General features: G+C 44.6%; 1 protein-coding gene across 1 annotated transcript in view; it reads right to left on the reverse strand.

Annotated features, from left to right (window-relative positions):
• The window catches only part of LOC108703268 (smoothelin-like protein 1), a 32,225-nt gene that overhangs the window by 7,242 nt on the left and 11,365 nt on the right, over positions 1-13,618 (reverse strand). Inside the window, exons 2-6 of the mRNA XM_018239376.2 lie at positions 11,835-12,275; positions 11,287-11,348; positions 10,403-10,556; positions 9,167-9,228; positions 214-347 (exon numbers count right to left, since the gene is read on the reverse strand). Of these exons, the coding sequence (XP_018094865.1) occupies positions 214-347; positions 9,167-9,228; positions 10,403-10,556; positions 11,287-11,348; positions 11,835-12,275 (853 nt within the window). The remainder of the gene's footprint in view (positions 1-213; positions 348-9,166; positions 9,229-10,402; positions 10,557-11,286; positions 11,349-11,834; positions 12,276-13,618) is intronic.

Genomic DNA, 13,618 nt, shown 5'->3' on the forward strand with positions numbered 1-13,618 from the left:
TAGGTTTTCCACCCAGCTGAAGCCAATGCAGCAATTCCATTTCTTAAAGATGTTACCAATAGGACACAGAGGAGCTCTCTGAGTAATGACCCATGAATACAGAATACATTGGACCCATGAATACAGAATACATTGGACCCAAGAATACAGAATACATTTGAAGCAATAGAATAAGATATTGAGATGTTGAACAATAAACACTTCATTTCATACTCTTGACTGTGCAGTCTCTGGTTCTCCTTCTCGGCTTTCTCAAGTTTCTGCTGGGCTTCCTCTCGAAATCGCTCGGCTACAGATACCGCTGTCCGAAGATCTGACTGAAGTAAAGTCAGTTCCTCTACTGATCCCTATTGGAAGAGAGAAAGTTAGGCAAGGTAGGTTGGAGAGACAGGCAGGCGAGGCAGCATGTGCTCCTCAGACCTAGTTTCTCATTGTGAGCAAGAGCTACTAGTGCTACAGCAGTAATTCTGAAGGCCAGCCTAGAGGACTGTAAATGTAAGCTGACACTTAAGCTGGCCATAGACGCACAGATTCGATCATACGAATCCTCGATTCGTACGATTTTCGGATTGTGTTGAGTGTCCCAACATTTATCTTGCCATGCCGATCGGTTGTTCAGTCGATCGGACAGGTTAGAAAATTTTTGTCGGCTGCCAATCATATCTCTGCATGTATTGCCGATCGGACGATTTTCAGTGGGAGACTGTCACCAACTTTGTCGGACATAAACTTTCGTACGATTGCTGCAGGGTGAGAACATCGACTGATCTGTTCTTTTACTACTTTATTTGGTCTGAATGGTTAGTGGCAGGTCGGGAGATGAGGACGTGCCATCGTTCCTCCGATATTGAGGTAAAATCTTTGCGTCTATGGTCGCAAAACTTTAGGGGTATATTTAGCAAGGAGTGAAGTTAGAGGTCGACACAGTCCTCTAGAGTGAAATTCCACCACTCTCCATCCATTTCTTTGGGATTTTCAAAGGCAAATTTATCAAAGGATGAACTTTCACTTTCACCCATTGATAAATACTCTTTTAAAAAACCCATAGAAATGAATGGAGTTCATGAGTCGGGGAATTTCACTCTAGAGGACTGTGGCGACCTCTAACTTCACTCTTTGATAAATATACCCCTTAGCCCCTTTCCACACTCCCTAAGCTTAGAACAAACATTTTTCAGTTGAGTTCAAGACTGTACAGTTCCTGCCCCTCTGCACATTAAAAAGATTGAGGCCCCAAGTAAATAATAACAAGGTTCCAGATATGCAAAAACATCTAAACTTAAGCTAAAATGTGGATGTTCTGCATTGGAACCTCCTTAAGGATAGGAGTGGCTGGGTCTGCAGTGTGTACCAAGAGGAAGTGGTAAGTGCAATGTTTGTGTTGTCAGTGTGGTGAGTGGTTTGTATTTGGTGGAAAGCTTAGTGCTATGTGATAGCAGGTATAGTAGGGAGAGATGGTGCCTATAGTAACAGTGGATAATAGTCTCTGGGAAGGGAGTGTGACTGTGGGATAGCAGGTATAGTAGGGAGAGATGGTGTCTATAGTAACAGTGGATAATAGTCTCTGGGAAGGGAGTGTGACTGTGGGATAGCAGGTATAGTAGGGAGAGATGGTGCCTATAGTAACAGTGGATAATAGTCTCTGGGAAGGGAGTGTGACTGTGGGATAGCAGGTATAGTAGGGAGAGATGGTGCCTATAGTAACAGTGGATAATAGTCTCTGGGAAGGGAGTGTGACTGTGGGATAGCAGGTATAGTAGGGAGAGATGGTGTCTATAGTAACAGTGGATAATAGTCTCTGGGAAGGGAGTGTGACTGTGGGATAGCAGGTATAGTAGGGAGAGATGGTGTCTATAGTAACAGTGGATAATAGTCTCTGGGAAGGGAGTGTGACTGTGGGATAGCAGGTATAGTAGGGAGAGATGGTGCCTATAGTAACAGTGGATAATAGTCTCTGGGAAGGGAGTGCGACTGTGGGATAGCAGGTATAGTAGGGAGAGATGGTGCCTATAGTAACAGTGGATAATAGTCTCTGGGAAGGGAGTGTGACTGTGGGATAGCAGGTATAGTAGGGAGAGATGGTGCCTATAGTAACAGTGGATAATAGTCTCTGGGAAGGGAGTGTGACTGTGGGATAGCAGGTATAGTAGGGAGAGATGGTGCCTATAGTAACAGTGGATAATAGTCTCTGGGAAGGGAGTGTGACTGTGGGATAGCAGGTATAGTAGGGAGAGATGGTGCCTATAGTAACAGTGGATAATAGTCTCTGGGAAGGGAGTGCGACTGTGGGATAGCAGGTATAGTAGGGAGAGATGGTGCCTATAGTAACAGTGGATAATAGTCTCTGGGAAGGGAGTGTGACTGTGGGATAGCAGGTATAGTAGGGAGAGATGGTGCCTATAGTAACAGTGGATAATAGTCTCTGGGAAGGGAGTGTGACTGTGGGATAGCAGGTATAGTAGGGAGAGATGGTGCCTATAGTAACAGTGGATAATAGTCTCTGGGAAGGGAGTGCGACTGTGGGATAGCAGGTATAGTAGGGAGAGATGGTGCCTATAGTAACAGTGGATAATAGTCTCTGGGAAGGGAGTGTGACTGTGGGATAGCAGGTATAGTAGGGAGAGATGGTGCCTATAGTAACAGTGGATAATAGTCTCTGGGAAGGGAGTGTGACTGTGGGATAGCAGGTATAGTAGGGAGAGATGGTGCCTATAGTAACAGTGGATAATAGTCTCTGGGAAGGGAGTGTGACTGTGGGATAGCAGGTATAGTAGGGAGAGATGGTGCCTATAGTAACAGTGGATAATAGTCTCTGGGAAGGGAGTGTGACTGTGGGATAGCAGGTATAGTAGGGAGAGATGGTGTCTATAGTAACAGTGGGATAATAGTCTCTGGGAAGGGAGTGTGACTGTGGGATAGCAGGTATAGTAGGAAGAGATGGTGCCTATAGTAACAGTGGGATAATAGTCTCTGGGAAGGGAGTGTGACTGTGGGATAGCAGGTATAGTAGGGAGAGATGGTGCCTATAGTAACAGTCGGATAATAGTCTCTGGGAAGGGAGTGTGACTGTGGGATAGCAGGTATAGTAGGGAGAGATTGTGTCTATAGTAACAGCGGGATAATAGTCTCTGGGAAGGGAGTGAGACTGTGGGATAGCAGGTATAGTAGGGAGAGATGGTGCCTATAGTAACAGTGGATAATAGTCTCTGGGAAGGGAGTGTGACTGTGGGATAGCAGGTATAGTAGGGAGAGATGGTGCCTATAGTAACAGTGGATAATAGTCTCTGGGAAGGGAGTGTGACTGTGGGATAGCAGGTATAGTAGGGAGAGATGGTGTCTATAGTAACAGTGGATAATAGTCTCTGGGAAGGGAGTGTGACTGTGGGATAGCAGGTATAGTAGGGAGAGATGGTGCCTATAGTAACAGTGGATAATAGTCTCTGGGAAGGGAGTGTGACTGTGGGATAGCAGGTATAGTAGGGAGAGATGGTGCCTATAGTAACAGTGGATAATAGTCTCTGGGAAGGGAGTGTGACTGTGGGATAGCAGGTATAGTAGGGAGAGATGGTGTCTATAGTAACAGTGGATAATAGTCTCTGGGAAGGGAGTGTGACTGTGGGATAGCAGGTATAGTAGGGAGAGATGGTGTCTATAGTAACAGTGGATAATAGTCTCTGGGAAGGGAGTGTGACTGTGGGATAGCAGGTATAGTAGGGAGAGATGGTGCCTATAGTAACAGTGGATAATAGTCTCTGGGAAGGGAGTGCGACTGTGGGATAGCAGGTATAGTAGGGAGAGATGGTGCCTATAGTAACAGTGGATAATAGTCTCTGGGAAGGGAGTGTGACTGTGGGATAGCAGGTATAGTAGGGAGAGATGGTGCCTATAGTAACAGTGGATAATAGTCTCTGGGAAGGGAGTGTGACTGTGGGATAGCAGGTATAGTAGGGAGAGATGGTGTCTATAGTAACAGTGGATAATAGTCTCTGGGAAGGGAGTGTGACTGTGGGATAGCAGGTATAGTAGGGAGAGATGGTGCCTATAGTAACAGTGGATAATAGTCTCTGGGAAGGGAGTGCGACTGTGGGATAGCAGGTATAGTAGGGAGAGATGGTGCCTATAGTAACAGTGGATAATAGTCTCTGGGAAGGGAGTGTGACTGTGGGATAGCAGGTATAGTAGGGAGAGATGGTGTCTATAGTAACAGTGGATAATAGTCTCTGGGAAGGGAGTGTGACTGTGGGATAGCAGGTATAGTAGGGGAGAGATGGTGCCTATAGTAACAGTGGATAATAGTCTCTGGGAAGGGAGTGTGACTGTGGGATAGCAGGTATAGTAGGGAGAGATGGTGCCTATAGTAACAGTGGATAATAGTCTCTGGGAAGGGAGTGTGACTGTGGGATAGCAGGTATAGTAGGGAGAGATGGTGCCTATAGTAACAGTGGATAATAGTCTCTGGGAAGGGAGTGTGACTGTGGGATAGCAGGTATAGTAGGGAGAGATGGTGCCTATAGTAACAGTGGATAATAGTCCTCTGGGAAGGGAGTGTGACTGTGGGATAGCAGGTATAGTAGGGAGAGATGGTGTCTATAGTAACAGTGGGATAATAGTCTCTGGGAAGGGAGTGTGACTGTGGGATAGCAGGTATAGTAGGAAGAGATGGTGCCTATAGTAACAGTGGGATAATAGTCTCTGGGAAGGGAGTGTGACTGTGGGATAGCAGGTATAGTAGGGAGAGATGGTGCCTATAGTAACAGTCGGATAATAGTCTCTGGGAAGGGAGTGTGACTGTGGGATAGCAGGTATAGTAGGGAGAGATTGTGTCTATAGTAACAGTGGGATAATAGTCTCTGGGAAGGGAGTGAGACTGTGGGATAGCAGGTATAGTAGGGAGAGATGGTGCCTATAGTAACAGTGGATAATAGTCTCTGGGAAGGGAGTGAGACTGTGGGATAGCAGGTATAGTAGGGACAGAAGGTGCCTATAGTAACAGTGGATAATAGTCTCTGGGAAGGGACTGTGGCTGTGGGATAGCAGGTATAGTAGGGAGAGATGGTGCCTATAGTAACAGTGGATAATAGTCTCTGGGAAGGGAGTGTGACTGTGGGATAGCAGGTATAGTAGGGAGAGATGGTGCCTATAGTAACAGTGGATAATAATCTCTGGGAAGGGAGTGTGACTGTGGGATAGCAGGTATAGTAGGGAGAGATGGTGTCTATAGTAACAGTGGATAATAGTCTCTGGGAAGGGAGTGTGACTGTGGGATAGCAGGTATAGTAGGGAGAGATGGTGTCTATAGTAACAGTGGATAATAGTCTCTGGGAAGAAAGTGTGACTGTTGGATAGCAGGTATAGTAGGGAGAGATGGTGCCTATAGTAACAGTGGATAATAGTCTCTGGGAAGGGAGTGTGACTGTGGGATAGCAGGTATAGTAGGGAGAGATGGTGTCTATAGTAACAGTGGGATAATAGTCTCTGGGAAGGGAGTGTGACTGTGGGATAGCAGGTATTGTAGGGAGAGATGGTGCCTATAGTAACAGTGGGATAATAGTCTCTGGGAAGGGAGTGTGACTGTGGGATAGCAGGTATAGTAGGGAGAGATGGTGCCTATAGTAACAGTGGATAATAGTCTCTGGGAAGGGAGTGAGACTGTGGGATAGCAGGTATAGTAGGGAGAGATGGTGCCTATAGTAACAGTGGATAATAGTCTCTGGGAAGGGAGTGTGACTGTGGGATAGCAGGTATAGTAGGGAGAGATGATGCCTATAGTAACAGTGGGATAATAGTCTCTGGGAAGGGAGTGTGACTGTGGGATAGCAGGTATAGTAGGGAGAGATGGTGCCTATAGTAACAGTGGGATAATAGTCTCTGGGAAGGGAGTGTGACTGTGGGATAGCAGGTATAGTAGGGAGAGATTGTGTCTATAGTAACAGTGGGATAATAGTCTCTGGGAAGGGAGTGAGACTGTGGGATAGCAGGTATAGTAGGGAGAGATGGTGCCTATAGTAACAGTGGATAATAGTCTCTGGGAAGGGAGTGAGACTGTGGGATAGCAGGTATAGTAGGGACAGAAGGTGCCTATAGTAACAGTGGATAATAGTCTCTGGGAAGGGACTGTGGCTGTGGGATAGCAGGTATAGTAGGGAGAGATGGTGCCTATAGTAACAGTGGATAATAGTCTCTGGGAAGGGAGTGTGACTGTGGGATAGCAGGTATAGTAGGGAGAGATGGTGCCTATAGTAACAGTGGATAATAATCTCTGGGAAGGGAGTGTGACTGTGGGATAGCAGGTATAGTAGGGAGAGATGGTGTCTATAGTAACAGTGGGATAATAGTCTCTGGGAAGGGAGTGTGACTGTGGGATAGCAGGTATTGTAGGGAGAGATGGTGCCTATAGTAACAGTGGGATAATAGTCTCTGGGAAGGGAGTGTGACTGTGGGATAGCAGGTATAGTAGGGAGAGATGGTGTCTATAGTAACAGTGGATAATAGTCTCTGGGAAGGGAGTGTGACTGTGGGATAGCAGGTATAGTAGGGAGAGATGGTGCCTATAGTAACAGTGGATAATAGTCTCTGGGAAGGGAGTGTGGCTGTGGTATAGCAGGTATAGTAGGGAGAGATGGTGCCTATAGTAACAGTGGATAATAGTCTCTGGGAAGGGAGTGTGACTGTGGGATAGCAGGTATAGTAGGGAGAGATGGTGCCTATAGTAACAGTGGATAATAATCTCTGGGAAGGGAGTGTGACTGTGGGATAGCAGGTATAGTAGGGAGAGATGGTGTCTATAGTAACAGTGGATAATAGTCTCTGGGAAGGGAGTGTGACTGTGGGATAGCAGGTATAGTAGGGAGAGATGGTGTCTATAGTAACAGTGGATAATAGTCTCTGGGAAGAAAGTGTGACTGTTGGATAGCAGGTATAGTAGGGAGAGATGGTGCCTATAGTAACAGTGGATAATAGTCTCTGGGAAGGGAGTGTGACTGTGGGATAGCAGGTATAGTAGGGAGAGATGGTGTCTATAGTAACAGTGGGATAATAGTCTCTGGGAAGGGAGTGTGACTGTGGGATAGCAGGTATTGTAGGGAGAGATGGTGCCTATAGTAACAGTGGGATAATAGTCTCTGGGAAGGGAGTGTGACTGTGGGATAGCAGGTATAGTAGGGAGAGATGGTGCCTATAGTAACAGTGGATAATAGTCTCTGGGAAGGGAGTGAGACTGTGGGATAGCAGGTATAGTAGGGAGAGATGGTGCCTATAGTAACAGTGGATAATAGTCTCTGGGAAGGGAGTGTGACTGTGGGATAGCAGGTATAGTAGGGAGAGATGATGCCTATAGTAACAGTGGGATAATAGTCTCTGGGAAGGGAGTGTGACTGTGGGATAGCAGGTATAGTAGGGAGAGATGGTGCCTATAGTAACAGTGGGATAATAGTCTCTGGGAAGGGAGTGTGACTGTGGGATAGCAGGTATAGTAGGGAGAGATTGTGTCTATAGTAACAGTGGGATAATAGTCTCTGGGAAGGGAGTGAGACTGTGGGATAGCAGGTATAGTAGGGAGAGATGGTGCCTATAGTAACAGTGGATAATAGTCTCTGGGAAGGGAGTGAGACTGTGGGATAGCAGGTATAGTAGGGACAGAAGGTGCCTATAGTAACAGTGGATAATAGTCTCTGGGAAGGGACTGTGGCTGTGGGATAGCAGGTATAGTAGGGAGAGATGGTGCCTATAGTAACAGTGGATAATAGTCTCTGGGAAGGGAGTGTGACTGTGGGATAGCAGGTATAGTAGGGAGAGATGGTGCCTATAGTAACAGTGGATAATAATCTCTGGGAAGGGAGTGTGACTGTGGGATAGCAGGTATAGTAGGGAGAGATGGTGTCTATAGTAACAGTGGGATAATAGTCTCTGGGAAGGGAGTGTGACTGTGGGATAGCAGGTATTGTAGGGAGAGATGGTGCCTATAGTAACAGTGGGATAATAGTCTCTGGGAAGGGAGTGTGACTGTGGGATAGCAGGTATAGTAGGGAGAGATGGTGTCTATAGTAACAGTGGATAATAGTCTCTGGGAAGGGAGTGTGACTGTGGGATAGCAGGTATAGTAGGGAGAGATGGTGCCTATAGTAACAGTGGATAATAGTCTCTGGGAAGGGAGTGTGGCTGTGGTATAGCAGGTATAGTAGGGAGAGATGGTGCCTATAGTAACAGTGGATAATAGTCTCTGGGAAGGGAGTGTGACTGTGGGATAGCAGGTATAGTAGGGAGAGATGGTAATAGAAACAATTTACTGTATATCAGTACTGAGTAACCTGTGGCTCTTTATTTATTGGTAACATGTGATTATGGTAAAATAAATTGTTTTCAATCATTGTATGGCTTGCCCTGTTATTATTGGTCAATGTTTAGAAGGTTGTCGATAAAACATGGCCAGGGGACAGTCATATCGCAGAGTATTATTGTTGTTAAGAGTAAAGACTACTGGGATCTCTTATATAAAATGAAAGCTGAGCCTCAGCGTCACAATAGGAGAGCAACATTCTACATAAAAATCATATGCCACGTAAAACCTGTTGGGAAGTAGTGTTCAGTGAAAAGTTAATACAGTTGCTTACTAAGGGTGTGGCATTAAATACAAAGTAATATCCTCAGTAAATTTCTGGGACAAAGTGATTTCAAACAGCTAAAGAAATCTCTGAAAATCTGAAACTGTGCAGAGGAGGCAATAGAGGGGGAACGCAGGCAGGAGATGTAGAAATAGTGTTGTAGGGTGTACAATAGATTGGGAGGTGCAGGGTACAACGGGTGGGAAGATAAGGTTGGAGCAGTGGAGCATGTTGGGAGCAGGGGCAATATGTGCAGAAGAAAATTAGTGACAGGACATATGATTCAGTGGGAGTATTAGTAGGAGTAGGACATATGATTCAGTGGGAGTATTAGTGGGAGTAGGACATATGATTCAGTGGGCGTAGTATGTGTTCATGTTGAAGCATGCGGATGGGTGGTGGGAACCTGGGCATTAGTAAGGTAGGGCATATCTAACCAGGCAACCAGACCACACACACTCACTACCTATACTTCCCATATACACTGCCCATATCCCCTATTTCCCTCCCCATACACACCTCATACATCACAATGCCACTCATGACTCCCTGGAGGGTTATGTTACCTGCAGTTCTGTGACTTTTCTTCCCATCTTTTCTTTTTCTTTCTCCAGAAGCGAAATGTGATCTAAGTAGACAAAACAAAGCTATTCATGGCATCAATTGAGCATCACACATGTCATAGTGAGCCAGCAGGACATACAGTCATACAGAGGAAATATGGCCTTCAGCTGAGGCACTTTATCTACAATATAGGAGATCTTGTCCAGGCTGGAGGCTCTGAACAGTAGTTTTGAATAACCAAGCTCTGTTATTCCACTCAACAAGGAATTTCTGGCTAATAATCCCCATCACTGTATAAAAGGTGGTCTACCTGGACAACCTGGAGAAGTATGGGACTTTCCCTCTCTCTCTAGTGAACTTTAAGTATCTAAAGGTTCCAGAAACAACACGTTGGATCCAACTTCTATCTACAGAGCATCTCAAGACTCTGGAGAACATCTGACAAGTAACCAATCAAACAGGGGCCCTTAAGTTGAACTATTAGGGTGAGATGTTTGGTCTTCAATACTTGACATTCACACCAAGGAAATCATTATAACAAGTTCAAACCAACTATCACATTAAAATATGCAACTAAAGTCATGTCTACTTTACCTATCTGTGATGGGGACAGACACTTCTCGCATTTGATAGCTTGGGGTGTCCTGATTAATTACCTGGATGTGGGTGTGGTGCTAAATCCATACAAGGTTCGGCTAGAATTCAACTCATCATAATAACAACATAGATTATAGGTCACACGCACAGTGATTCTTACATATAAACCACACATGGATATGGTGGGCTGAAAATCATGTGCATTGTGGGAATATACTGGGGATTCAGCATTGCAGAACAGTTATGCATTATTCCATTGTTTTTTAGAAGGACCCAGTCCTGACCCAGTCCTGCAGAACAGTAGTTGTTAGGAAGGAGGAAGTAGGTAAGTTCAACTGGGCACACAGATATACATTTCGGGAAGGGTGTGCAACTGTGGCATAATGTGACAAGGGAAGGGGATCTAACTGTGTTATGGAATAGTAAAGCAAAATGGTGTCAGGTAAAAGAACTGCAACAGTGGAATAGTTTGATATTAAGAGAACATGGTGCCAGGGGTAAGGCTTGTAACTGGGAGATGTAGTTTAATAGCAGTTGGAGAGCACCAAGTTGCATTATATGCCCCCCCCCAACAGGACATCATCTACACTGTGCCCAGCCATCTCTGTTTGGGCACATTCACCCATATTTTGTTTCCTCACCTTGCAGCCTCTTTTTGTCTCCATTCTCATCCTCCTGTTTGGATTCCAGAACCTTCAGCTTGTTGGAGAATTCTTGCAGCAGTTTACTGCGCTCTTGCAGCTCAGCCCTCAGCCTCTGTTCTTCACGTTTCCATTCCCGACGCTCACTTTCTATCTGACAGTGGGGAAGCTGTCACTCTCTGGCAATAACATCCTGCCTGTCTCTTTTATTCTGCCATGAAGCTACGCCATTATACACCAGAGTTGTAACCAGGGCCACAGCATGTATGATGGATACAAGATCCCCATATTTTTTGGGGGCTTGCTATTGCCAGCTGTCTCAGTAGATAAGACATAGGACTGAGCGTGCCCCTTTGGGAAGGGCCATATGTATCCTTGTCTAGATACTCAAACAGTAAAGGTAAATTGATAAAGTGACCTTCACTTTACTCAGACACATTAGGGCTCAGATACAAAAGGGTAAGAACAAAAGTTATCTTTGAGCAGATAACCTAATAAAGTGGTCTTTAAACTTCTTGGGTTCAGGCCCCTCAGGAGACAAACCTATGACATATGGACCCACTATGCACTACTTTGCCCCCCACCCCAGGAGGGCTGGCACATAGATTGACAACCACTGCCATAAGCAGATGGCCCAAAAAGCCAGTACCCCAGTATGTTCATTATTTAAAACCCCTTTAATATATACATGGGTGAGAAAATATTAAAAGGGAAATGTCACTGAGCCAATGTTCCGGCTGGGGATCACAAAATACATTGAGTGGCTATATCTGTCCCTCTGGCTTCTAACTGACATGTAATTACTGTAGGTCAGTAACATGTGGATAGGTGGAGACTCATTGACCCAAGCCAAAAGCAATAAGGTGTATTGTTTCCTCTTTTACCTGATTGTCTCTGTGGTTGTCTGTTACATGTTCCTTCCCAAGATCTGTCCGGGAAGCTTCACCTGAAAGGTACAAGAGTGTCCAGAAAGTGAGGTGGTGAGACCAAGAAAACATGAGTAATGATTGAAGGTTGGATTACAAAAATACCTACAGAAAGATACCTGAGAAGCCTGCTAGGAATGAGCTGTAAACTGTGAAGGTGGTAGGATAATGAAACCTTTCCAATTCAAGGCCTCCTTTACGGTCAAGCTCTGGTCAAGTTATAGTCCCCATCAAGCTTATATCAAAGTTTTAGATACATTATATGACAACATTGATGAAGAAGCCCTTTTGCCAAAATTCCAAGAATATCTCTTCCTTCCCCCAACCTACAGACTAGGCCTCTCTGAGTCTGAGGACCAAAGCTATAGAAGCTGACTTTTAAGCTATCTTGTTAGCTATGTTACATTGAGTTGACATGACAAGTGTTGGATGCAATGGTTCCACAACTAAAATAACTATATGTCTTAACTGAGAAATACAGACTTATGAAAAAGTTCTGTTCATACCTTTACTGGTAGCCATGTACTGCTCCTTAAGATTGGCAAGATCTCGAAGTCCTGCTCTCAAGTCTCTCCAAACATCTCCTATTCTAGCTTCCCATCCATGGGCAGAATCCAGTATGCGGGGCACTTCAATATTGGTTTTGCAGTTCAGAAGTTCTCCTAATTGTCTTTGCATTTGCCCCAGGGTTTCCAGTGCCTGTTGAATCCTCTTTATGGCTCGATCAAAAGGTATGTCCAACCCCTTTTCGTAACTGTGAGGCTTTAAAATGGAGTTCAGGCCCTTATGGAAATAATCAAACTTAATGCCATATGCCCCAGTCTCAACTGGGCTGGGTCCATATTCAGGGCTTACTGGCGGTGTATAGAAAGAGTCACGTGTTGGAGAGGTTACTGGAGAGAGATGGGGCTGGTAAAGGGCTGTTGACATCGGATCCATAGGTGGGTCTGTTAAAGAGAAGACACAAGTCAGGAATTATCAAGACACCAATAAATGAAGCTTCTCCCCTGCTCATCACATTGAAAGACTGCATGGAACATCTGAATCTCCTAGACCCCATCCATACTTATTTTATAAGACCCAAAGCTATACAATGCAAAGTTCTAAAACCATACAAGAGAGAGTGAGTTTGTAGGTGCAGCACCAAGGAATCCAGGAGGTAGAAAAATTAAAAATATAAACCTTTATTCAAGCATTTTAAAATGGTAGTATGAAAAAGCATGCCCCACACTAAACAAAGGGCTGTTCACTCAACGCGTTTCATGGCTCTCGCCACTTCCTCAGGAGCTAACAGACACCCCAAACACCAGATATATATAAGGGACATCAAGCCCCTCCCTGTAGCAGGCCCCCACCCATCCCCATAAGGTTTAACCCTTTCAGTGAAAACCATATGTAAACATGCATCTTCAGACAAAGGTTAACCCCCACATTAATACTCAAAACCTATACAATAAAATAAAACCAAACACAATATAACGAATCATCGTAAAAAGCAATACATAGTATTCATCTTATCTCTCCCACTCCAGATAAACACTGTTGCTAATAGTAGCTAAAGACTCCAAAAAAGTGAACATTGATGTAATAACCATTTCGCTTATGTAATATAAATCTAGAAAGCCCTAATGATCCCCGAAATAAATAAATATAACCAAAGTATCCCTCATTCAACATTTAACTCATTATCAGCATATTAACATAAAGGATACAAACATTATCAGTGTATCTTAATAATGACTCAATGGATTGAATATCCAAACCCCATGATATCATGAACAATGATCCGCCAAGAATTAATAGAAGCAGGAAACCTCCCACTCCCTATTCAACCCCCCAAAAGATTCAGTTGACCTAAGCTGATATATCCAGTATGCCTCCTTACGTAGTAACAATTTATCCAAATTCCCACCCCTTGGTCCCACTGTAACTGTATCAATAACCTGGTAATGTATTTTAATATCCCCATTATGTTTGTCCAGTATATGCTTAGCCACTGCGGACTTAGTGTCCTTTCTGTTCACTGAGGAAAGGTGTTCCAGTATCCGTGTACCCGCTCTTCTTACAGTTTTTACCCACATATTGGGCCCCACAGCTACATGTGACAAGGTAGACCACCCCAATCGAGGCACAATTAAAATATCTCCTTATACCATAAGTTCTCCCCGTTGACGTTGATCTGAATTCCTTTGAAACAAGTAGATAATGGCAAGATTTGCACCTGATTCTGCCACATCTATAGTTCCCCTTATACCTAAGCCATGTCTTATTGTTACCACCCCTTCTGGAA

This window comes from Xenopus laevis, chromosome 9_10S, assembly GCF_017654675.1.
Source record: "Xenopus laevis strain J_2021 chromosome 9_10S, Xenopus_laevis_v10.1, whole genome shotgun sequence".
NCBI lineage: Eukaryota > Metazoa > Chordata > Amphibia > Anura > Pipidae > Xenopus > Xenopus laevis.